At 40.4% G+C, this 26,049-nt stretch overlaps 1 protein-coding gene across 7 annotated transcripts in view; it reads left to right on the top strand.

Moving 5' to 3' along the window:
• LOC117405686 (FERM, ARHGEF and pleckstrin domain-containing protein 1-like) overlaps nt 1-26,049 on the top strand; it is a 104,036-nt gene that overhangs the window by 69,669 nt on the left and 8,318 nt on the right. For 5 of the 7 annotated variants that reach the window (XM_059029848.1, XM_034008939.3, XM_034008942.3 and 2 more), the window contains exons 7-20: nt 1,679-1,793; nt 3,980-4,127; nt 4,440-4,535; nt 4,905-5,071; nt 5,865-5,933; nt 6,492-6,567; nt 6,911-7,148; nt 14,322-14,509; nt 14,764-14,853; nt 18,158-18,291; nt 20,092-20,173; nt 21,351-21,588; nt 25,106-25,236; nt 25,471-25,539. In XM_059029848.1, the coding sequence (XP_058885831.1) occupies nt 1,679-1,793; nt 3,980-4,127; nt 4,440-4,535; nt 4,905-5,071; nt 5,865-5,933; nt 6,492-6,567; nt 6,911-7,148; nt 14,322-14,509; nt 14,764-14,853; nt 18,158-18,291; nt 20,092-20,173; nt 21,351-21,588; nt 25,106-25,236; nt 25,471-25,539 (1,841 nt within the window). The remainder of the gene's footprint in view (nt 1-1,678; nt 1,794-3,979; nt 4,128-4,439; nt 4,536-4,904; nt 5,072-5,864; nt 5,934-6,491; nt 6,568-6,910; nt 7,149-14,321; nt 14,510-14,763; nt 14,854-18,157; nt 18,292-20,091; nt 20,174-21,350; nt 21,589-25,105; nt 25,237-25,470; nt 25,540-26,049) is intronic. The other 2 variants (XM_059029847.1, XM_034008944.3) reach the window with 2 other exon arrangements.

Here is a 26,049-nt window from a genome sequence, read left to right on the forward strand (position 1 = left end):
CGTGTTCACCGGGACAATTTGAGACAGTTCAGGCTTTTCAACTCACAACCCAAGGCATTCTGGCACGTTTTACCTGTCTCGGGTACCATAATTGTTTCCTTTAATAGAAGCAAGGCTACGCTTACCAGAATGCTGTCCCGGTGAATATGGAGCCAAATGGTCACCTTGCATTAAATCTGCATTAGGCCACTCTCACTGTAGCACTCAACGCTGCCTCAGGGGCCAGTTGTACTAAAGGGATCTGATCCTGGATCCAGGCTTCGATCTGAGCAGAGCTTCAGTGCTCTTCAAAGACTAAAGTCATGGCTTCATAATTCCATGACTCAGAAGCGACTGAATAATATAGCTATTTGCCACACTCATCACTCATGACAACAGTGCCAAAGGATGCAATGTTTTGAATGAATTCATCAATATTACAAAATCAACTTGGCTTATCAGGCACCTATATTTTTTTAGCCATGTTTATCACAGGGAATGTGATACACACAGAACAATGACATCATTAGTTGCACAGAAATCCAATGAGCACCAACTGCAGTTGTGTTAGTTGGTTGTAATATACACACACATACAGTTAGTGCGCATTAACTAACTGAACTGAATTAATAACCACACTGGATACTTCCTCTGAAAAGGATTAACTAGTGCGGTTGTCGGTGCCCTTTGTAACCGAACTGTGTGTGTACAAGGGATGCAATGTTTTGTTATACTTGATCGTAAAATATTTTATTTCAGATAGAATAATCTTCATGCATGCCCCAGCTACAGAAACAGTTACATGCCTGCTGTCATGGTACTGCAGAGCGTCACCACTGTATTTAGCAGTGCAGAAAAAGCAAAACGACGCCTCTGCTGGTATTGCAGAAAAGAGTGTAGCTGTGCTTGACGAGCTGTCGATCGATTTACGTACAGTACTTTCTTCCAAAAGCATAAACAAAAACACAGTCTCCATGTCACACAAAACCTCATGATCGGCATGTAATGATGGCCCGAGTTCAGTGGTTTGTTTAAACAGGGAGTCACTCCCTTCAGTAATGAAAGGTGTGCGTGTACAACAAACAACTGCAGCGAGTGCTGTTTGTAAATGTGGTTGTCACGCCAACTGCAGTGTGTGTGTACGTAGCCTTAGATATTTAGTGTTATATAGTATACTCAAAAATCCAGTTTACTGAGTTCTCGTTGGAGAACAGGATTTCGAAAGCATCATCAGTAAAGAAAATATCTATGAAGTACTCCCTCATACTGTAACACGTTAGTCGGGAGCCCTACCCTGTGTTCCACCTTACAATCACGTTTCAATTATAACAAGAACCAAATGCTATAGTGGCCTCATCTCAATTTAAAAAAGCACTTTAAAGTAAAATAAATAAATACTAATACTGTGTATTTTATTTGTGTTTTTTTTGGTACTAGATCATTTTAATTAAACTTCACTTCTATTTTTGTATTCTAAATGTTTCTCACTTATGCCTCAGTAAAGAAAGCCATAATTAAACATGAGTAGTGTTCTATCTTTTATTTGAAGTCTGGCACAAATCTAGCTTTTGTTCTGTCCCTCAATCTTGGAGTACAAAGTAGATTTATGATTAGGAGGGGAGGGGGGGAGGGGGTTGATATTATCTTGCAGAGCTCTTCAGAACTGACTGCCAATTTCCTCTTTCCTTTTTTCGATCAGCCGAGATTGGAGATTTTGACGAAGCCCAAAGCCGACGGCACCTCCGGGAAAACAAGTACATTCCTGACCAGGAAGCACTGGAGGACAAGATTGCTGAGTTTCATGGCAAACACGTGTGCGTTCCCTCACTGCTTCACATGGCCTAGCTGCAATGCTGCTGCTTCTGTTCAAGCTGTCTCTGCAGAAATCAACATGTTCTGGTCCTCATTTATAGTAACCTAGCAACAAAAATTATCATTGTCGTAAAGTGGGAGAAAATGACGTTCTATTGTTTTTAGAACTGTGAAAAGATAATAACTGGAAAATGAGTATTGTTGCCAGGTTGATATAAATGCTTTCATTCATTCAATTCCAAAACTTGGCTGTAAATGCAGTACTTCCAGTTAACCGTTACCCTTTTTATATCTCCAAAGGATTAGTCATCTACAACTCCCACAACTCCCACACCTTTCTACAGGTGTTTTATATGTGGCAACACATGAGATTGCGATTGTTAAAGATGATGTTATCCATTAATAAGTAATATTATCTAACTAATCAGTGCACACTGCTCCAACCTCATTTACCAAATATTAACAGAGAAACAATTACAGGCTATTACAGTGAAATGGTTGTCTCTTTTTAGTAGCTATTGGTTTTATAAAATGTGGTAAAATAATGTTGTTCTGTGACCACTGTTGTGCTTTGTAGTTCTTGAGCAGACAGTCTTATGTCTGAGAGAAATCTCTGACTCTGCATTACAGTACATTTCTCATAACATCTTTAATTAAAAAGAAAGCCTGACTAGCCTCTTGGTTAAGAAAGATAAGTGATTTGTTACAATTTTTGTCAATTTTATTCTGTTTCAAAAACAAGTTTTGAATATGGTAACCTTTGATAGCATGAATAGGAATATATACAGAACATTTGACATACAGCAGGAAATTAAATCAAGTACAGAAAATATAACTATTTATATAGTGCAACAAGAAAACAATCCTCATAATTAAGATCAACCCCCTGGAGTAAGAAAGAAATTAAAGTAATTGTAGCCAACAAAATAGTGCCATAAAATGTGTTTCTTTTTAAAACTGTTCATTTGAGACATGTGTAGCTAATGGGAAGTGAGACATGGCGGAGGTACATGGATTTATGTTAGCTACAATCACTTTAAGAAACTGTTCTATAAACAAGGACTGTAGGCAAGCTTGTAGCAACATTGAGTAGGTACTTTAGTGTAGGACTGATTTTATTAGTTTTGTGGTAAGCACACTTTTCTCAATATACAGTCATATAAAGACATGTTTGCCTACCTAGTTCCGTCTCCTGTCAGATATTTCTCCGTTGTGGTTTGCCAGCAGTTAACGCCTGATGTGGGTTTCATTGAATATACTCAGGCAGAGAGATTGCAGCCATCTACTGATTTGTTTAAAATGCATTTATATACCAAATTGAGATTTAACTAAATCAGACAAGAATGTACTATGTGCAAAAATCTGCATTTGTGGGTTTGATTTTCAGCATTTTCAGGGTTCATATGCTTTCATCTCTTGTATGTTTGGAGTGTGACCCTTTTAGAAGTACAGTAACATCCATAGATAGTTAAAACAGTAATCTAAAAAGTTTTTTAAAATGCCTATCTTGTTGTTGTGTGTCCCGCTCTTGTTAATGGTTGTGTTTTCTGCCCAGCTGGTTATTTTCTTTCTGCCCTGTGCTGTATTGGCAATAGAAACTCTAATTAGTTGCCGTAGACTGGAAACAGGAAGTCCTTTCCTAAATCAGATAAGGGGAATACAAGTATAGTTTGTCGGTGTACGTCTCTGTGTTACTCACCAGCAGAGGGGTGAAACAATAGACATTGATTGGGCATGCAGGGTTTTCTTTTATTTTACTGTACATTCATTATTTGCCCTATAGGTGATACAACTACAAAATAAATAAGTTCATGGAACATTCAAAAAGGAGGCGCCTCATTCCATTCTTACCTTGTCATGGGCTAACGGTGGAATACTAGAAATGCTGAGAATTAACTCTGGAAATGGTTTGTCTTAACATTGATAGATGCCTACAGTAGTCTAGCAGTAACTGAGCAGACCCTACTGTATCTACTGTAGCGCTGAATATGGGTAGATGTGCCAGTTTATCAATAGGATAGGGCTTTGGTTTCAGGTCTCGTAATATCAGGAATCAACCTTGCTTGGAAGGGCATCATTTAAGGAAGATGCTGCACAGTATACAGTACTTGTGTCAGATTTAAGTACAGTTTTCTAATGAATTTGGCCGGTATGTAATAAAGAATTGGTTTGTTTGTTTTTGGGTCAGGGGTCAGACTCCGGCCGAGTCAGACTATCAGCTCTTGGAGGTGGCCCGGAGGCTGGAGATGTATGGGGTCCGGCTCCATCCTGCCAAGGACAGGGAAGGCACGAAGATCAACCTGGCTGTGGCACACACCGGGATCCTAGTGCTCCAGGTACAGGCACAGGAAACACACTCGCTGCTGATCTTGAGCAAGGGAGACTTGAGAGAGTGATTACATTTCTGTTTTAGAAAGAAAGACACACCCACACCCACCCACACGGTATATTATTGTTTTGGTACTGTACATAATGTTGGGTTGGGTAGCCAAGTATCTGGAAACATGTTTGAGAAATTGGGTTTACTGGAGAGTATAATATGTCAAAGCAGATTTCTGTACATAATCAAAGATGCTGAATGTTAAAGAATCTGTTTAAAAAAAAAAAAAAAAAAAAAAGAAAACCGTTTCTTTGTATTTCATATAAAGGGCCACACCAAAATAAACGCTTTTAACTGGTCAAAAGTACGGAAGCTGAGCTTCAAGAGAAAGCATTTTCTCATCAAACTGCGCCCAGACATGAATGTAAGTCTTAAGTTGTGTATTTTACTCTAAACTGAGCTAAAGTGCTATGTCTAATGAAGGTAGTGTGTCTACAAGAGATGGAATGTAAGAGCTTGATTTACTAATTTCTAACAGTAACTCTAACTAACCACTAACTATTTTTTTTTTATTCAGCTAAAGGTTGAAATTCTTATAAAATCATACAAATTAAAACAATGTTTATATATCATGATTTCTTGTCAATTTAAATGTTACTCTGCAGGCACATTACTAACCCTAATGAAGTGTTCAGGCTCTTTAGAATAGACTGTACTGTTTTAGATGCAGACCCAGATTTTCATCCTTTGAGTATTTATTAATGTTGGGGTACGTTGTGTCAACTTTCCCCAGCAGAACTCTTTCCAGGACACTCTGGAGTTTTTGATGGCCAGCCGCAACTGCTGCAAGGTGCTGTGGAAGATCTGTGTGGAGTACCACGCTTTCTTCAGACTCTTTGAGGAGCCGAAACCAAAACCCAAGCCTGTCCTCTTCACCAGGGGCTCCTCGTTTAGATTTAGGTAATGCTGGGGTCACCTCTATATTGTCCTGTTCTGAAATGGAACTTGTCTGCTGATTTTGGCAAAGTGACTTTATTTTCTATCGGAAAGAAAAGAGAGAAACTTGTAGTCCAGCTTTCTGTCACCCCTCGTTTTTCAAGTGATCTCTGTGTGTGATATTTATTTTATATTGTAAAGCCACCCTCTGCTGGCCGAGTTTCTTTCAACTTACATTCAAGAATTTATGGTTGAGTGTTTAAAGTTCTGGGTAGTTTTCCAGAAATGCTTTATGTGTGTCTGAAAACCTGTCATGAAGCTTGTATCCAAGTTGCATGCATGTATCAAACCTACTCCACCATCAACAGCACTTGGTGGTGTTGGTTGTTTTGTAGAATAAACAGAAGCTGTTGTGGTTCAATGAGGGTACCACACAAATAACCCGTCTAAGTATCAAGGGAAATGATAGACACCAGCTTTGAGTGTTGAATATATTTAAGGTTACTGTTGCCACTGGTTCCCATGAGAAACCCAATGGAAATCAAATGTTATATCAAGGGTATTATTTCTGCAATAAAATTAATAGATCAATAAAAAAAAGATGTATGTGTTCCATTCCTCAAACATGTTGTAGATGTTTTTGCAGGTATTCAGAGGCTCTTTTTGTTTGTTTGTTTGTTTGTTTGTTTGTTTGTTTGTTTGTTTGTTTCTTTGTTTCTTTCTTTCTTTCTTTCTTTCTTTCTTTCTTTCTTTCTTTCTTTCTTTCTTTCTTTCTTTAATAAATGATGGGATTATTTGTTCATTTTCTACATGTCAGTGGCCGGACTCAAAAACAGGTGCTTGATTACGTCAGAGACTCTGAGTTCAAGAAAATCCCCTTTGAAAGGTAACATCTATTGCATACTGTCAGTCTTAACATTTTTTTATTTTTGTTGTATCTTTGCAAATCCCACAAAAAGATGCATCTGAACTTGGTCTGTCTCTCCTAAAGTTATGCAAACAAAAAACAAAATAATTAGCATAGTTACATTAGTGCCTTATGGAATTACACCCAGTCTTTTTTAATTTACTGTATGGTAATTCTAAGAAGTATTAAATTGGTTATTATAAGCAGTCCCTGATGCACACAATATTTGTGCAATCTTTGCTTTTCTAAAAACAGCATAATTACATTGAGCGTTCCTGTAATGGTTTAAAAAGAGAAGGGGAGAGGGAATGGGGGGGGGGGGGGGGGGGGCGAGAGCGGTGGGCAATTGGCAATCAAATGTAACCGAGCTAATGATAGTTTTCTTCTAATTGTCATCCAGAGCCAGGGATTAGAATGTCACTGGAATGTTGCATTTGTGTGTGTTCTTCATATTGTCAGTCATTACTAAGTCGAGCAGAATTGGATGGTGTGATTACCACTAGGCTTGGTAACTGAGAATGGCACATTGTCTTTCAGGAAACACAGTAAGATCCGGTCTAACGTGAGCCTGTCTCCAAAGCCTACAGAGCGCCCATCAGAAGTGCCAAAGCAAGTCAGTATAACTGTCCGTATGGCACTCCTGCTTTTTGAGAGAGGTTATCTGTTTTGTACCGTGTGTGCATTGTGTAGTAGTGAGTTCACACAGAGACACTGATGTCTGGTCTCCCAAGGAACAGGTGGAAAAAGTTATCACATGTCATATTTTTCATATCGAACCTCCTGAGCCAGTCCACCATATTTTACAAAATAATAATTTAAGATACTGTTTGGTCCCTTGATAGCTACAGTATTTTTAACAATGTCAGTGATGTTCTGTTCTTGATTTTCATATTTTTTCCCGTCGCCTCTACCCCTGAACTCTTCTTTTTGTTTCTTTGTCATTTTGTCACTTGCAGAGCGCGAGCTACACCTTCGGTGACAAGCCTGACTCCCCGACCAAGCCTTCGCGGCAGGTGAAGGAGGCGCCAGTGGTGGCTGTGTGTGTGGAAGACCTGGCCGGACCTCAGCGCCGGAGCCCCTCGTTGAAGAAGAGCCCCCAGGAGGACAGGAAGCAGGAGCATGCAGCGGAGGACGTGGATGGAGGCGTCCGGGGGAAAGCGCAGAGCAAGCAGCAAGCGGAGCACCCAAGCACAGGTCCAGCATCCCGGGCTGCTAGGGGCAGTAGCTCCTCCATTCCTTATATAGACTGCAGTGACGTAGATAGCGAGTATGACGTACTCAAGGGTCGCGTCACAAGGTCCCAGTCCCAAACAAATGACAATTCTGAGGATAAACCAGTAATCGGTGGTGCCTACACCCACGAGAGGGATGAAAATCTGAGCAAACTCAGATTCAGCGACTCCCCTCCCATTTCCAATCCCCCCCTTAATATAACTGAAGAGTTTATTGATGACGACCCAGCCAATGTATCTTTCTACGCTGGCGGGACCCTTCAAATGCCTAGGCATAGCACTCTGGTAGATGAGATCTTCAGGGGCTCGGAAAACCGAAGCCCATTTGCTACCCCTCTCACGCCAGGTAGCAAGAGGTCGAGTCCTCATGCAAACAGTTTCAGCAGGACTGGCTTTCTGAGCTTTGTCGAACAGAATGGCCACAGCTCAAGGTCTAGTTGTAGGGAGGAGAGTCAAGGTTACCGCCCGAGGTCTAGTCCTAAGGAGGAAAGGCAGCAAAGTTATGGTTGCAGTAGTTATGGAAATTGCTCCCCTATGGTAAGCAGGGCGCACCTGCCGAAGCTCCAGAATGCCCGGAACAGATCAGATACTGATCCGTTCATTCTTAGTCATGTGACCTCCACACCCGCCAACAACCACAGGTCAGGGAGTTTTTCCAAAGCTGAGCGAATGGCTGTGTTGGAAAGGAGAATGATGGCTAATGGCCTGTCATCTCCAGGGCAGTCAAAGGCAAGCCCTGCTACGAAGAGGCTGTATGCGAGTGGTGCGATGGACCACATAGGGGCTGTTCAGATGATCGACTGCTCCACGAGCAGCGGATCAGAATCCAGCGATTCCGAGTCTGAACCCCACTTTAGCCACCCGCTGATGTTTGGGAACCCCAACGCAGTGAGCTCATCACCCATGCCTAGAAATAAGTACTCCTTCGGGAGCCTGCAGTTAGATGAGGAGGTAGAAGAGGATGGGTCGATTAATCTGAGTGATGAAGATGGTGGTCGGGTCTTCAGCTGTTAGGTAGGGAAATTGAAGTCCTGTTTTTACAATGAAATGGCTCCCTGTCTATAGGAGAGGCACAAGAATGTGCTGGTTGTTTAGAAATGTCATCTTTAGTCTTCTGAAGTAGTCAGTGGGGGTGGGGGTATGCAAATTGAGGCAGCGTCAACCTCCCATTGAAAGCCTATTTCTGCATGCGGTCTGATACGCTCTTTTTGCTGTTGCAGACATAAATAGGCAGACATGAATGTAATGTCTGTACAATAAGGCCTACTGAAGGGCTGAGATGTATAATGCATTAAGTAACATTAGCCAGAGAGGGTTGTCACCACTGGCTGCTGGCAGATGTGTTGCTGCAGCCCCTACGTTGCACCACCACAGTCACATGCCTAAACATCTGTGCAAAGGGAAAATCAGTCTGACCACAAGCAGAGGGGAATCTTGATGTCTTTTTACTGTTTAGCCTTTAGTTTTAATACCAGTATGTGAACATGGGTTAAGCAATATTTGGACATCAAACTGGTCAATTTTAAACCTATTTAAAAATAATGATTGTAATTCTTCATTCAACCCAAAAAAATCCCAAACTGAAAGAAAGCAAATTTAGTTTAAAAAAAAAAAACCTGTCTGACGTCTTGCATCTCATTGTAAATGGGGATTTCAACATTGTTTTATATTCAGATGCTGTTCGGTCAGTAAATATTGAAATGTTTTAAGCAGAATTGTTTGAAATGAAGGAATTCTTCATAGGATGACTGGTGATTCACTTTAACTGCTGAAGTATGTGATTGAGACCGACCTGTGGTTGTTTCCAGAATGTGCGAGATGTCCTGCAAGATTTAAATGAGACTAAATCATTCAATATATTGCCTTGAAGTTTCTGTTTCTTTTGAGATCCAATCAACACTCGTGGACATGGTGTAAATAGACCCAGTAGTGTTATTCTAAGAGTACCGGTAGGCTGTTTCTTTTATTATTGTACCTGTGCACTTGCTTTTCTAATGACAATTTCTTTTTTAAATATAGACTTGTGCCATAGTTAAACATTGAGACAGTGCATAGGTCTAGATTTGTACAGTGTTAAAAAAAAAAAAAAAAAAAAAAAAATCCTAAAAGGATTACAAATTAGTATTGTTGTTTTAGTTACATTTTTTACACAAAATGTTGATTGTGTAGTTAGACCAAATCTATCTGATTTAATCGTGATGTGTGTGATTAACTGCTGAATAATGAACAACCCTTTATTTAATGCACAGTGGAATTAATTAATTTGTGCACTGCACTAACACCACTAAATACCAGTTTATACAGTGTTTAGTGTGCTGTACTTGTTTGACCATTTTTAATTGAATATCCTCTTATCTGCAGTTTTACAGTATGCTTGGCATCTTCATGGGGTCGTGATTTTCTAATGGATTTTATGGTACTGAAGTGTAATATATTGGTTATTTCTGGACGTGAGATACTTTGAAATGCAGTTTATTAAGGTCATTTTGATTGAACCCAGAATGTGAAACCAGGTTATTTTTGAGGAAAGGCTTCTTGATTGTGGTAGGAAAATACAACAACACTTCATTCACTTAGAAAACGAAGGTTAAACACAGATTTTGGATGGGGTTTCCCTTTTTCAAATCCAGCATGAATGCATTGCTATACTAAATATTGTAATGTAAGAGGGTAAATGATTTGTTGCAGGCAGCAAATCAAGATCATTTGGCAGAAGAACACCAAGCTGTCATGTTTCTGCCAGAAAAAATCAGAAAAAAAGCATGAGGAAATTTGAAATTGAAATGTGAAGACTCTGCTTACCTTAGAATACTTTTTTGTCAAACTGTGTGAAGCACTCCAGTGAGTTGGAGTTCTTGAATTGAATGTACTCATTTCCATCCAGTCAGAAGTGTCCCGGTGTGGGCTCCCTGAGTGGCTCATCCAGTTAAAGCGCTGCCGCTGGGAGTGCAGGATGAGTCACGCAGCTTGGACAGCGCCGGTTCACGTCCGGGCTGTGCAAAGAGGCTGAACTTTGCTGGGGACTCTGAAGGCGGCGTCACATTGGCTCTGACACTGCCGGGGTGGGGGATGGGAAACCGGCAGGGATTCCTTCTCATCATACAACAGCGAACCCTAATGGCCAGACACTGAGCACATTCAGAGTGGATAAAAAGCAGGGCTGATCTCTGTTCTCCAGGATCGGTAGCCCGCCCACCTCTGCTGTGGATTGCTCAGCGTAAAAGCGATTCTGGCTTTAGGCTTGTGAGATCGGAAGAAGCTCACACACCCTCAGAACGTCTGTGCTGTGTGGGGACTCGCTGTGGTGAGGAGAGAAAAAATAAATGGACATTCCAAACTGGGGAGGGGGATAAATAAATAATAATTGGTCTAAATTTTAAGAAAAGAAAATGTGAAACAGCATCCCAGTGTGCAATGTTGGCAAGTGATGGTGTGAACTGCAGATGGTTCAATCATCGATTTGCGAAACCCTGTGGTGATGACACGTAAGCACAAAACCGTTTTACGAATAATACATTGAGTCCAGTTTTTTCATGTTGCAGAAAGAATAACCCACGTTCATTTTTTGGTCAACCCAGAGTGTATCAAAACACGATCTGTAACAAACCGGTTAAAATGAAAATCCTTAGTTTAAACCAGAGCTCCATTTTACTGGAGAGGTTCCTCATACAGTAACTGGTTGCCGGGCCTTCAGGGTGATGTGAATGGGCATTGTGATTAGCTGTCTTCTTGGGTAAGACCCAATAATGAGTTGACACTCAGGTTAGCACACATAGTGTCCTGCAAGCGCCTGATTTGTCTGAAGTCTGTATCTCCTGCTCAGATGGAATGACTAAAGCACCAACAGAAATACCCAAGCCTGGCAGAAACAAAGCATGACTCTCTCACCTTAACTGTCTTCTCAAGCATTCATTAAGAAAACAGTCCCAAAAAACTTTTTTTTCTCCCTCCTCTCCCTTCCTTTTTTGTTTCTTGGATAAATCCAAAGTTGCTGTGGGTTTCATTCTCATTCTTGTCATTTGTTGGCAGGGGGTTTTTGTTTTGTATTTTTTCAGACAGCTTATTATTTTCTGTCCAATGCAAGCACTGTTCTGTCAGCATGTATTTCTCGGGGAGGGAAGAGTCTCTCATTGTCCTGTTCTTCTCTCTCCAAAGCATGGTGTACCTCTTGTTCTTGCAATGTCGGTTTGTTGTGTTGATTGCAGATTAACTATCTGTGTGGGGGTGTTGAGCCTGCTGCTCCTGGAACGCAGTGATCCGGTTAGCAGATAAAGGGTGGGAAGGGGAAAGGAAACGGAACCGGGTATCCAAAGATTAGGAGTTGGGATCGTGTGAGATGGGTACGTCACACGTTACATTTGTCTAAAAACAAACAATCCGTGGTATCCCATGATTCATTGTTCTCCTCTTACATCTCAGTCATAAGCTTGTGCAGACTCAAGTGTGGAAGGCGCTTGTTTCTGTAGGAGCCCCCTCAGACCTTCCCAGGTACCTGAGGGGTTAGGCATCTAAGCTTGCTTTTACAGTATTTGCTATTCCCCATCCCCACCAAAAAATGCAGATACAGCAGGTTAAAACAAATAATAATAAATACATCTTTCAAATTATATTAGTGTAGTTCTTTATTGCACACAACCCCCACCCCAATTGTATGTTATTTGTATAGAACTAATGGCAATGGCAATAAAGGAAGCTTGTTGGATATAGTGACAAGGGTAATGTGATTTTATATATAGTTTTCAACCAAAACAGAATTATGAAGCCACTGGAATTGTACTGTTTATATGACTGTAACGTCAGTAACTGGATCACTGCAAACCCAGTGCTGCAATATACAAAGCCCTGGGTGTTGGCCTACAGATGGTACTTGCATGGCAACTCAAACATAATAAAAGCCAATACAGTTTGCCACATAAATGTGTGCAAATTCGTATTCCGCAAAGTAGGTGTTTGATTTTTGTCTTACTGAAAAGACAACACTGCATGTGCTTCTCAAGCTGTCCAGCAGCCCAGGGCCTGCTGAATACTCACCCTTCCTAACACCACCACTTGGTAAACGCATGGGCTTCTGTGTGTCCACACTACCTGGTGTTTCAGCATGTCGAAAGAAGGGCACTTTGTACATAAGCATGATGTCTCTGTTTATTCATGAGCTTTCTCAAGCTCTTTAACAAGCAATGCTGACTCCTCTATGGAAGTGTTCCTGGTTTCGGTTTCTCTATCCTCTCTGACCTCTTGCTGTGAAAATGTAAGGTAGCGCATTCATCAGGTTGGGATACCCCACTTTTTGTGTATTTTTTAATTCTGTATTTCGTACTTCTAGTGCATAACGGATGTCTTTTGTAATACACGCGTGTCATCTTACAGGTTCACTTGCTTGAATCTGTTTTACTGTGCAGGGACACTTCGTTCTGGACCAGTTTTCTCTGTTTATGTTCTATAATGCATTCCGATTTATAAGATGAAAGAAGAATGAAGCTACTCCTGATGAATGCGCTGCGTTACTCACAGCTACAGATCAACAATGCACTTTTCAAGGCAGTGAATGTTACGACCTGCATGTAGCAGGTTGTTACATTTTTCTATGACCAGGACTTTTTTTTTTTTTTATAAAAATAAAAAAAAAGGCTACAGCTGTTTCCACTGCCAATGTTTGGAGAAAGCCAAGACTTAAACACTGTTCAAAGTACACGTAAATTGTGTTTTATTGTTTTAACATTTTAACTGTAATTTGAAAACACGGGGGAAAAAATGGGCTTTGCTAACCACAAGTGATTTTAATTTTTTTTTTTTTTTTATTGTATAACCTAACCACCAATGCACTGCAATTGTCACATACAATAGGTGGATGTCCTTTTGACAGCACTACAAAATGTTTCTGCACACACAAGGGTTTGTGTGCCCTCTCTTTCTTTCCTTCTTTCTCTCTCTCTCTCTCTCTCTCTTTCCTCTCTCTCCTCTCTCGCTCTCGCTCTCGCTCTCGCTCTCTCTCTCTCTCTCTCTGTCTCTCTCATATAACATGTATTTTGTAGTGTATACTGGGGTTACTTTGCAAATGCACTGGTTTCTTCTACGACTGTTTTGCTATTTCTTTGTGAAGGGTTTCTACACTTTAACGTTGTATACGGTTGTTTACTAGTGTCAATAAACGTTGACCTTTGTGAAGTGGGACTCCGGTATCTTTTTTAGACACCAATCGGTGTTCGTATTGTGATTGCCTAGATTTTAGAATGACCCATCCTCCCTAATGTGCTGTGTTAGGTATAGTCTCAGTGTGCTCGTAATTTGTATATATTTAGTGTATATATATATATATATATATATAGCACATATATAGAAATATATATGTGTGCATAGTATAATGTAAATTAGTATTTGTGTATGTTTGTGTGATTGTATAGCCAAATATATATTATACATAAGATACATTTACTGTATTTATATAAATATATATTTAACAAGAATGTAGACAGTGTGTGTGTGAAGTTGAAAGGCTTGTAGTTTGAATCTGTCTTCATAGTTCCCTCACCATTATTTTTCAATTATTTCTGGTAGACTTAGAACTAAAGCAATCTGTGATTCATTCAAGTTTTGTTTGTATCAACTCAGTGAAATCATTGGAACATAGGCAGCTTAATACCACTAATGTGACTTTTAGTTGCCTTCAGAATTCTTTGGTAAGTGTTTAATTTTTTTTTTTTTTTTTAAATTGGACGAAGAGTAAAAATAGCCTAGTTCCTAGTGCATAATAAACCACAGTCGACACATTTGTATCCCAGCTAGTAAGCAGTCTGTATAGGATTGACATGTTCTATTCCCAACCTTTTTAAAGGAATGGATAATTAGGTTCCAGTGATCCGAAAGAAGAATTATGCAAATGTGTTTTAAAAAGGCACTTAGTATAATATGTGAATTACTCAATGCTGTAGTGCGACTGAAAGCTTCCATCATTGGCAAAACACTTAGCAGTGGTATTGTTATATTAGTTCCACACTTTGCTGGATGGGTTATGATGCCTTTATTCAAACCTATTTCTAGCAGACACCAAAGCTAATTTATTCCCACACATGCACTTGAAATGAAGTGTGCCTTGTATTTTAATTGTAACGTGTTTCTTTCCCTTCTCCTCTCCCAGGCTCCGTGGCCAATAGCCCGCGTTTATCAGAGACGTCCGTCAATTCACACGGAGGTTTGACAGCCCAGAGGTCTGTGCTGTCACCCTGCTTGAGCCCTGACGGCAGACAGCCCTCTCCCCTCGCCAGCCCCCTGCTGAACGATGCTGGCTGTGTCCGGACTGACGATGAGGACGAGGGCAGGAGGAAGGTAAGCGCCTAATCACACATGAACATGCTTAGGTTTTAGGGGATTCCAGGTGGCATTTAATACATGTTAACTGAAAAAAAAAATAATAATAATAATAAATTATTAGATTTTTGTTGATCCCCACCCCCCAATTGTGTATGTGCATCTCTGTGTGGAGTGACAGCCCGCTGTAGGAAGGTAATAGATAAAGCACATTGTAAATATAGGCTGAACGATGAGGACTTTATACAGAATTCTTCTTGTACTTTTCACAGAGATTCCCCACAGATAAAGCCTATTTTATTGCCAAGGAAGTATTGACTACAGAGCGAACATACTTAAAGGACCTTGAGGTCATCACAGTGGTGAGTTTGAACTGAACCCTTTTATATTCTGTACAAAAAGGAGCTTCTGTCTTCAGCTTGTTTTTTTATACCTTCTCTCGACCAGTGCTGCTTTGTGGTATCTGGTGCTTCATCCACATCTGATCAAAATGACTATTTATTATTATTATTATTATTATTATTATTATTATTATTATTATTATTTGTTTATTTAGCTGACACCTTTATCCAAGGCGACTTACTTTATCCAAGGAGACTAGGGTGTGTGAACTAAGCATCAGCTGCAGAGTCACTTACAATTACGTCTCACCCAAAAGATGGAGCACAAGGAGGTTAAGTGACTTGCTCAGGGGTCACACAATGAGTCAGTGGCTGAGGTGGGATTTGAACCGGGGACCTCCTGGTTACAAGCCCCTTTCTTTAACCACTGGACCACACAGCCTCCTTTATTAAATGTATTTTACATATTAGATTTGTTTGCCATTTATAAACTCTGTTAGCCACTGTGTTTGTTTCTTATTTCTATTTTGTTTTGTACCAAATATATTAGTGCAAAACTGCAACTCACCCCTAATATATTGCAGTATGCAGTACTCGAAATAAACACTTAGCAGCCTTGGCATTTATCGGATAGCCAACTGGTGCAAATTCATATCGCCATTTTGATATGTCCCTGAATATTTCAGTAGTTACGCAACTACAGAAGTGATGTTGGGCATCTATTCTAAACAGTTTTACCTTGCATGAAAAGTTGTTCTTGCTGCGTTTTGCCGTTCTCTTGTTTTCCCTCCTGCTGAGGTTACCTGAGTTAATTCTTTGTGCATTTTCGATTTAGGTTCCAGAAATAAAATTCCAGCCATCAAGGTGCAACTTGAAAAAACACTGACCTTGTTTTAAAAAACACAGGAATCCAGATTTGCCTGCTCACTGCAATAGAAATAACCTGTCATTCAAATACTGCCTCCTTGTCCGTGGAAAAGAACAACATTTTCTCAAAGACTAGTAACCACATACGTTCTTAGAATCCATGTTTTGTGGTTTTTTTTTTTTTTTTTTTAAATAATTTAGTCGTTGCCAATTAGTTATTATTATTTTCTCCCCAATTTGAAATGCCCAATTATTTTTTAGGCTCAGCTCACCGCTACCAGTCTACCACTCGGGAGGGGCGAAGATGAACACACGCTGTCCTCTGAAGCATGTGCCATCAGCCGCCCGCTTTTTTACACTCTGCAGACTCACCGTGCAGCCGCCTCAGAGCTACAGCGTCAGAGGACAACGCAGCTCTGGGCAGCTTACAGGCAAGCCTGCAGGCGCCCGGCCAGACTACAGGGGTCGCTGGTGCGCGGTGAGCCGAGGACACCCTGGCCGACCTAACCCTCCCTCCCCCCGGGCGACGCTCGGCCAATTGAGCACCGCCCCCTGGGAGCTCCCATCCACGGTCGGCTGTGGAATAGCCTGGATTCGAACTCGCGACATCCAGGCTATAGAGCGCATCCTGCACTCTAGCGAGTGCTTTTACTGGATGCGCCACTCGGGAGCCCAGAATCCATGTTTGTTTTAAACATCTGCAATTTACCTGAGGTGCATTTTCAAACCCGTGGTCCTGACCACAGTTGAGAATAAAATATAAAAGAAAAGGTCTAGTCTATACAAGCTAGTCAAAGCAAAAGTTCTTAGAATGTTCTAGTCCTAATAATTCTGATAGCAATACACATTGTATGTATGTATATATGTATGTATGTGTTTTATTTCTTGCTGCCACAATATACAGAAAGATACTTTTTAGGGAAATTTCAGAGTTGGTGGGTATTTCAATAATTCAAATATGTGTACATTTTTTTCTATTGCAGTAACGTTGCAAGAATAAATTAATGCATAAAATACTGTAGCCTATACTGGAATGACTAAGCTTCTGGTTAGGAGCAGGGCACGAGGTGACAACCAGAGAGGTCTTGTTATTTAATTTACTGTATACAATTACGGCTTCTATCTTACGAAGGTTATTTCATTCATCCCTGCAATGCACACCAGGCAGCCCGTATCCTAGCAACCCCAGCAGCTACTGTCTGTGAAAGTCAGCTCTGAGAACTCTTGACTTGTGCACACTCTACTACCTGACTGGAAAGAACGAAGACACTAATTCCAGGACTGCAGCAAATTATATAAACATACCACCAAGCTTCAGGATAGATGAGAGTTGTGCTAAGCAGTTCATAAAGCTTCGGGATAGATGAGAGTTGTGCTAAGCAGTTCATAAAAAGTACTTTTAAGTTGTTTCAAGTGATCTGGGAAGATAGGAAACAGCACTACAAGGTCCAATACATCTTTAGGCGCATTGTAATAACCTCTATGGACATGATTCTGTCTCTAAGGTAGCTGCATATCGCCAGCATAAAACAGTTTGCATTTAATTATACTCTGAAGAAACCACATATGAACATTGAAACACACAGTCCTTCCTTTTAAATTGTATTTGATTAATGCAAAGCAGCCGAAACATGTCATATCTGATTTCCCTGAGCTGTTTACACCAGCATATGGCAACCTTGAGAACAAGATGTGATGTACATGGGAAGAGAATAAATAAAAAGAATATGCAGATGTGTTTTAGATGTTCCGCTTCCCAAACTAAAATTAGGTTTTAAAAGAATAAATGAAATGAATATGTAGAGATGTGTTTTAGATGTTCCGCTTCCCAAACTAAAATAGGTTTAAATGAATAAATGAAATGAATATGTAGAGATGTGTTTCAGATGTTCCGCTTCCCAGACTAAAATAGGTTTTAAAAGAATAAATGAAATGAATATGTAGAGATGTGTTTTAGATGTTCCGCTTCCCAAACTAAAATTAGGTTTTAAAAGAATAAATGAAATGAATATGTAGAGATGTGTTTTAGACGTTCCGCTTCCCAGACTAAAATAGGTTTTAAAAGCCAGAGAGCAGGTTTAAACCTAGAGGAAATAGTTTTATTGGCAAATGTTTTTGAAATGTTTTTGGTTATTTTAACTTGTGTTTCTGTAGGGATGCTGTGCACCTGCTGCTTTCTGTCCTCCCAAGACCCCTTGTGAAAATCTGAAATGGTTTCTTTATAATATCGAGTTGATACAAAGACAGGAAAACAGATTTTGCCTTTGCCAGTCACTGCAGCAGGAGATCTGTGAATTGTATCGGCTGTCATTTTATTTCCTACTCAATGAAATATAAATTCACATGCATGGACAAACAAGAGGATGCACCCCGCACTGAGGAAGCCATGTTATTGGGTTGATCGTTGTTATTGGATAGATCATTACTAGCTAACCCAGCGTTGTGTTTTTCATTCTAGTCCTTCAAGAATGCTGTGAGCAAGGATGAAGCGATGCCTGACTCGCTCAGAAACATCATCTTCTCCAATTTCGATCCCCTCTATACTTTTCACTCTGGTTTCCTAAAAGAAATTGAACAAAGGCTTGCACTCTGGTAAGACGAGTCAGACTGAGATATGCAGAGTCTTTTTCTAGGTGTGGAAGAACATGCATTTGGAAGAATAGTATTTATAAAATAAAGAAAGCAAATTTGCCATGGTGCTGTAGGTCAGACCCAGCAGAGCACCATTCAGGGTTTCCATCAACTCAACACTAGAATATATGGTTTACACACATTTGCACAAAACAACTGCAACACACTTCAGTGTTATGCCTCCCTAAACGTTATAACCTGATGGTGTGCCAGTTGCCTGGTTACGTGCTGCACCATGCTTATCACTGTATTAATCTGTTGCAGTAATAAACTGAAGTATATTATAAATAATACATTCATAATAGGTCCCTGAATGGCCAGACAGTAACAGTTTTGTTGAACTCTTGAGGAATCACCACCGGTCATAATAGAAAATATAGCAAAATCCCATGTGGACCTCTGTATATATGTGGGTACATCACATGACCTATAGAACTGGTCACCATGGCAATACATCAGCCAAGCAGGATCTACATTACACCTCCTATCAGAATAGACTGCTTGCCTGCCTGCTCGCCCCAGGCACCTCGTTTTGTGCCTTTCCCTGAGATGAGTCAAGGCTGGATAATTGCAAACACACTTGTGCCACTAACCGCAAAGCTTGAGGTAAGTAATGCTGACTCTTCCATTCCAACTTTTTGTTCCAGCCTTAATTATACTCCTGAGCAAGTCCTAAAATACTTCATACTTTAACTAACCCTGTTAAACGTGGGCTGGAATAGCCCTTCAGGGCAGGAGAAGAGCTGCACATAGCTGTTCACCCAGTGCACTGTCAGAGCTGTGGTAGCATATTGGTAATCCTTCCCAGGAGGATACAGCTGAACGTGAAAGTAGTGCAGGTTTGCCATGCCGGGGAATGTTCCAATCGGATTTACCTTCACGGCTCAGTGAGATTCCACTCTGCAGTCAACTGGGTTGTTCAGATTGTGAAAGATAAATTTAAAAAACTTAGTAGGACTGATCAACAGCATACCAAGACATAATCTCATACATGATCTGCATGATAACACTTTCTATGTAAATGTAGTTTTGTTAGACTGTTTCGTATTTGGAGAACTTCAGTTACACCACTGCCCAATAGTGACACCTGCTGGGCAAGATTAGCATAGCACACTTTGAATATACAGTAAAACCTGTCTAATCCAGCCCCTCTACAAACCAGCATTCTATATAATTTGGCATAATTTGTGGGTTTCAACAGAATCCCTATTGAATGAATGGTGTGATACACTCTACACACTGGAAACCCGTCTATTCTGGAATCCGGCATGATTTGTAAATATGGTCTGCCTAAAGCCAATGTAAATCTAACTGGCTCAAGTGTTCAGATAGTCTTTGATACCTTTATTTATCTTTTATTTTTTAGCTACAGTATTCAGTTTTGCAATACAGTGTAATCCAGGAGCACATTGAATAATCTGATGCAGGATTACATAGGTTTTACTGAACACTATTCAATCACAGCTAATGAAATACAATAGGGGGCTTTATCCTAGTAGTCAGCATGCCTTAGAAGAGCTTCATATAACAGTGGAATCATTGCAGTCACACAAACACGCAGAAATAGTTCTGTCCACATGGTAGCCTTCATATGAGTCAGATGGGAAGCACATTACCATACCACTCTGAGAGACTTCAGTCTGTAACATCTCTGCTCCCTGTATTTGTCAAGGTGGGTCAGTCCCATAGCAAAGTGAAACATTCCCCTGTGTGTATTAGTCCCCTCAATATAACATAGTGGTCTACTTCTGTTTGTGACAGGGAAGGCCGTTCCAACGCTCACATTAAGGGAGATTATCAGAGGATTGGGGATGTTATGCTGAAGAACATACAGGGTATGAAGGTAAGGCTTACAGAATGAGCTCTGACTGCTTTCTCCCTTTTCTAAATCGCCAGAACAGCACTGTATTAGCGTGGGCAAAATGGATCTTAAGATGGCGATAACTGAAGGCTTCAGACTGTGTTCTGAAAGTCTTGTAATTGAAACCGCACACTCAAACCAAAACAAACGGCAGAACAGCCAGACTGGTTCAAGAGTTATTTTAGCAGCCTGCAGACATGTGCAGCATTGTCACTCTAGCAGTGTACCAGTTTGGAGGTTATCAAGGTAATTCTCACATTTTTGGGCCAGTCTGTAATTTATTAATGCAGTAGTGCATTTTTTTTATGTCACTCAAATTGAGTTATTTATTTTAAAGTACCAGTAATGCCCATGTTCAGTGCGTGAGTGAAAAGTGAAGTGTTAATCCGTGCGATGCTGGTAATACGTATACATAATCACTTGCATTGTAACGTATGGCACTGATCAGTTCCTGTTTTCAGACATGAGGAAGAACAGATGGCTTGAAGCAGAGGCACCCCAGACCACAGTGCTAAACTAATTATGAGCGAATACACAGCTCTCCCTCCTCGCTGACTAAAGGCTTTGTTTTGAGCCCCACTGGGATTTCTTTTTATATTGGTTTTCTTTTTTAAGGTTGTGTGTTTAGAATAGCTAGTTTTCCCACCTTGTGTTGTTCCTTCCTAACAGTGACCCCTGCTGCTAGAGTAAGGTATGGCCTGTCAGTTTGTTCTGTGTTCAGCAGGGTGTTCTGGCTGGGTGGAATACAGAATAGGTCAAGTTCTAGTCTTCCTTCAAATTGAGAGGAAGGACAATCCTAAGAGGTGGCTATTGAAACTCACTGGGAATATTTAAAAGCAATATTCCTGAGTTTCTGTGTGCTTTTCATGTACCTGTTATTCACGTACCTGTTGTGTTTTGTAAATGCTATTTTCTATGTTGAATGTATTCTGGAGCTTTGATCAGGGGTGGTGGGAGAGTGTAATGTCCCAAACTAAAGAGCCAGCACGTCAATGCCTGTTTCATTACACACCAACAATGAAAACCTGGTAATGTTAAAGGAATACTTATACCCTCTGAATTTGCATTATATTTATTGATCCCACAAATATGTATTACTGTTCTTGCAGTAATGGATATTTGTGTTTAATTTGTACAATGAATGATTTTATTTTGACAGCAGCTTACAGCACTCCTGCAGAGACACTCCGAGGTGCTGGTGCAGCTGGAGCAGGCAGCGAGGTCCTCGCGGAAGCAGGAGGTCCTGTGCAGGGAGTTCGAGCTCCAGAAGGTCTGCTACCTCCCCCTCAACATCTTCTTCCTCAGGCCACTCCACCGCCTCATGCACTACAAGCAGATCCTAGAGCGGCTCTGCAAGCACTACCCTCCCAACCATGCAGACTTCAGGGACTCCAGAGGTAAGGCAGAGGCAGGGAGGTCACCGCTCACACCTGGGCTGGGTGGGGATTCACTTCTGATCAAACAGATCCGAGACATCAGAAAGCCTCATTCTCAGGAAAGACCCTGGGCAAGTTAGAACAGTTACATTAAGAGAACTGCCGAGGCATTTAAAGGAAATGTCATGTTTAAGTAAATGCTAAAAGAAACTAAGTACAATTCTTTCATTTTATTTATTTTTATAAATGTCCAATTATGTTTTTTCTCCTCACTGCAGCGAATCCACTCGGGGAGCACTAGTACAATTCTTTGATAGTGATAAAGACTTCTAGTCTAAACGGTCCATCAGTAGAGCAGTTCAAAGGACTATGACGCTTCATACCCTGAGTTGAATGAGAGCGATGGATCTCCTCTTGGAACATCTTAAGACCTATATACTGGGTTTACACTACTTAGACAGGAAGGAGTTAAGCAAAGTAGTCCTGGTTACAGCAGAACACTAAGAAAATGACTTCGCTGTCAGAAGTCATTTTACACTGTTGCTGATCATGAGCATGGCTGGGTTTCTGCCTCACTAAGAGACAATATGGAAAATAATGAGCAGTCACTCTCCTACCCTGCCATTTCTGATCTCCATTGCTAATTAGTATCCATCTGTGTAAATGTGTTTCTCATCACGGAATTGTTATCAGCGGTATAATCTTGATACCAAGACTAGCTCGCCATTTGCTTTTCACTTACACTAGGACAGTAGTTCCCAAACTGAGGGCCAGGGCCCAAAACTGGGCCTCAGAAACAACACTATTTATTTTTTTGGCAGATGCATTTACAAGTGTTACAGGGTTACAATACAATATTCATATTTAAATACAGTACAGTTTACAGTAAGTGCAAATAATACTATTAAAATACAATATAAAATAGGATGCAACAAGTTATATCTACAATTACATATTAGTAGTGCAAGGATAGTGCATCAGCTGAGGATCCAGTAATGTGCTGTGTAGGTCAAGAAAGTCCAGTGCATAGGAGGGAGGGGTAGATTAAGAGATCTGCAAGTGCAGCCTAAACAGGTGGGTCGAGGGGGTGGCGGAAGCAGAAAGAGATGCAAAGTGTTCATTCCTATAAAAAATATTTTGTGCAAAAAAGAAAAAAAAGACAACTTGTTATTTTTGAATGAAGACGTTGCATTGGGATTTATTTGTTACTCTTTTACATGTTCAAGCTTTTTTCATTTAAACATTTTTGGTTTTTAATATTTTGCTTTATATTGGACCTTTTATACTTCCTGACTCTGCTGATCTGTGAAAAAAATAAAATAAAAAAAATATATATATATATATATATATATATATATACAGTGCCTTGCAAAAGTATTCAGACCCCTGACCAATTCTCTCATATTACTGAATTACAAATGGTACATTGAAATTTCGTTCTGTTTGATATTTCATTTGAAAACACTGAAACTCAAAATCAGTTATTGTAAGGTGACATTGGTTTTATGTTGGGAAATATTTTTAAGAAAAATAAAAAACTGAAATATCTTGCTTGCATAAGTATTCATCCCCCACACATTAATATTTGGTAGAGCCACCTTTCGCAGCAATAACAGCTTTAAGTCTTTTGGGGTAAGTATGTACCAGCTTTGCACACAGTGTCAGAGTGATTTTGCCCCATTCTTCTTGGCAGATTTGCTCCAGGTTGTTCAGGTTGGTTGGACGACGCTTGTGGACCACAATTTTCAAATAGTGCCACAGATTCTCAATGGGATTGAGATCAGGACTTTGACTGGGCCACTGTAGGACATTCACCTTTTTCTTGAGCCACTCCAATGTTGCTTTGGCCTTGTGCATGGGATCATTGTCCTGCTGAAAGGTGAATTTCCTCCCAAGCTTCAGTTTTTTAGCGGACTGAAGCAGGTTCTCTTGCAGTATTTCCCTGTATTTTGCTCCATACATTCTTCCTTCAATTTTAACAAGATGCCCAGTCCCTGCTGATGAGAAGCATCCCCACAGCATGATGCTGCCACCACCATACTTCACTGTAGGGATGGTGTGTCTTGAGGCATGGGCAGTGTTAGGTTTGCACCACACATAGCGCTTTGAGTTTTGGCCAAAAAGCTCTATCTTGGTCTCATCTGCCCACAAAACCTTTTCCCACATCGCAGCTGGGTCACTCTCATGCTTTCTGGCAAACTCCAGACGTGCTTTCAGATGGTACTTTTTGAGTAACGGCTTCTTTCTTGCCACCCTCCCATACAGGCCAGTGTTATGCAGAGCTCTTGATATGGTTGACGGGTGCACCATTACTCCACTCCCAGCCACTGAACTCTGTAGCTCCTTCAAAGTGATTGTTGGCCAGTCTGTGGCTTCTCTCACAAGTCTCCTCCTTGTTTGAGCGCTGAGTTTTGAGGGACGGCCTTTTCTTGGCAGTGCCTGGGTGGTGTGATGCAGCTTCCACTTCCTGATTATTGATCCAACTGTGCTCACTGGGATATCCAAACACTTGGATATTATTTTGTAATAATTTCCCTAATCTATGCATTTGTATTACTTTATCTCTAACTTCTGTAGAATGCTCTTTGGTCTTCATTTTCCTTCAGATTCACAGCCTGACCAATGATCCTTCAACAGTGGGGTTTTTATCCAGAAAATGTGACAGCAACTTTAATGGTTCACAGGTGGAGGCCAATGGTAAGGTAATTGTGTCCTTGTTAGGGCAATTTCTATCATCGGTGTAAACGGGGAGCTTCCACAGCACAGGGGTTGAATACTTATGCAAGCAAGATATTTCAGTTTTTTATTTTTCTTAAATATTTCCCAACATAAAACCAATGTCACCTTACAATAATTGATTTTGAGTTTCAGTGTTTTAAAATAAAATATCAAACAGCACGAAATTTCAGTGTACCATTTGTAATTTAGTAATATGAGAGAATTGGTCAGGGGTCTGAATACTTTTGCAAGGCACTGTGTGTGTGTGTGTGTGTGTGTGTATATATATATATATATCTATATCTATATCTATATCTATATCTATATCTATATCTATATATATATATATATATATATATATATATAGTGACCGGGTTGGGAATGCTAAATGGAGGGAAAGCAGACGGGAGGTTAACTGGGTCCAGTTGAGGGTGCAGCCGAAGGCGGCTTTTATCACAGCCACACTGCCTTTACTACTTCTGAGCTGCAGTCTGTTCCTTTCCCACACTTCTGCTACATGTCTTGCAACGACCCTTTTAATTTAGGGCTTTCTGTTGCTCACCTGTTTGCACACTAAAGGAAACGGTCATGCAAAACAGCTGTTCACAATGGGGATGGCTGGCAGGTCAATATTCTTGAGTCTGCTTCAGTAATTGTACAGCAACAAAGACTTGTCTAAATGAATTGCTGTGGGTTGAAAGCAACGATAGCCTGGGAGTCTAATTATCTAATTGTCGGGAAAATGTTATAATAACTTTCCGTTCTGCATGGTTGTATGGATGGTCTTTCAAAGACATCAGCTAGTTTTTCTTTCATTTAGCTGCTCTGGCTGATATCTCTGAGATGGCAGCTCAGCTCCACGGCACCATGATAAAGATGGAGAATTTCCAGAAGCTGTTGGAACTGAAGAAGGACTTGATCGGCATTGATAACCTAGTCGTTCCAGGGCGGGTGAGTGCGGTCTCCATAAAGAAACATCATTGCTTCCCATCAATACAAAGCTGTACCATGTTTTAACCTGAGGGATGCTGTATGATTGGAACAATAACAACAGTAAAACAGTGGTCACAAAACTGTAAGCATAACAGTGACCTGGCATGGCTACGTATGTATTGTGGTTTGCAGAGTGCACTCTGGGAACCAAGTTGCCATTGACCAAGTTTTTTTTTTTTTTTTTTTCTTCAGGAATTCATCAGATTGGGCTGTCTTAGCAAGCTCTCTGGAAAAGGCCTGCAGCAGCGAATGTTTTTCTTGGTATGTAAAGAACCTGGATCTTAATGTTGCATTTTTACATGTTATTGATCTATGTATGTTTTATATGTTGACAAACATGCAAGAAAGGTAGACTGTTATTAAATGTCCAGGAAGTACAATTCCACTCAAAACCACAGACCAGTGAACTAGTCTTGTGTATTCCACCCTGAAATTAGTTAACAAGATATCTTTCTCTGAAATTACTTTATACTAATCCTTTCCAAAATTGATAGGATCATTTTGTTTTCTTCATGATTTATATGTTTATGGATGCGATTTTATCAGTGCCAAAATACATGTCAACACAAAATTCTGGCCCTTAAACGTGCATGTTAGAGATGTATTTGTGTAATTACTGGAATCTGTCCGGACAGTGTTTATAAAGGTAAATATTATGTATTACTTTATACATTCAAAGGACAGGCATTTACTGTATCTTTTGACCCATGATATTTATACAGGGCAGTCCTTCAGGGACATGTTTACAGAGAAGTCCTGTCCTCATGCTGA

The sequence above is a fragment of the Acipenser ruthenus genome, chromosome 9 (genome assembly GCF_902713425.1).
Source record: "Acipenser ruthenus chromosome 9, fAciRut3.2 maternal haplotype, whole genome shotgun sequence".
Classification (NCBI taxonomy): domain Eukaryota; kingdom Metazoa; phylum Chordata; class Actinopteri; order Acipenseriformes; family Acipenseridae; genus Acipenser; species Acipenser ruthenus.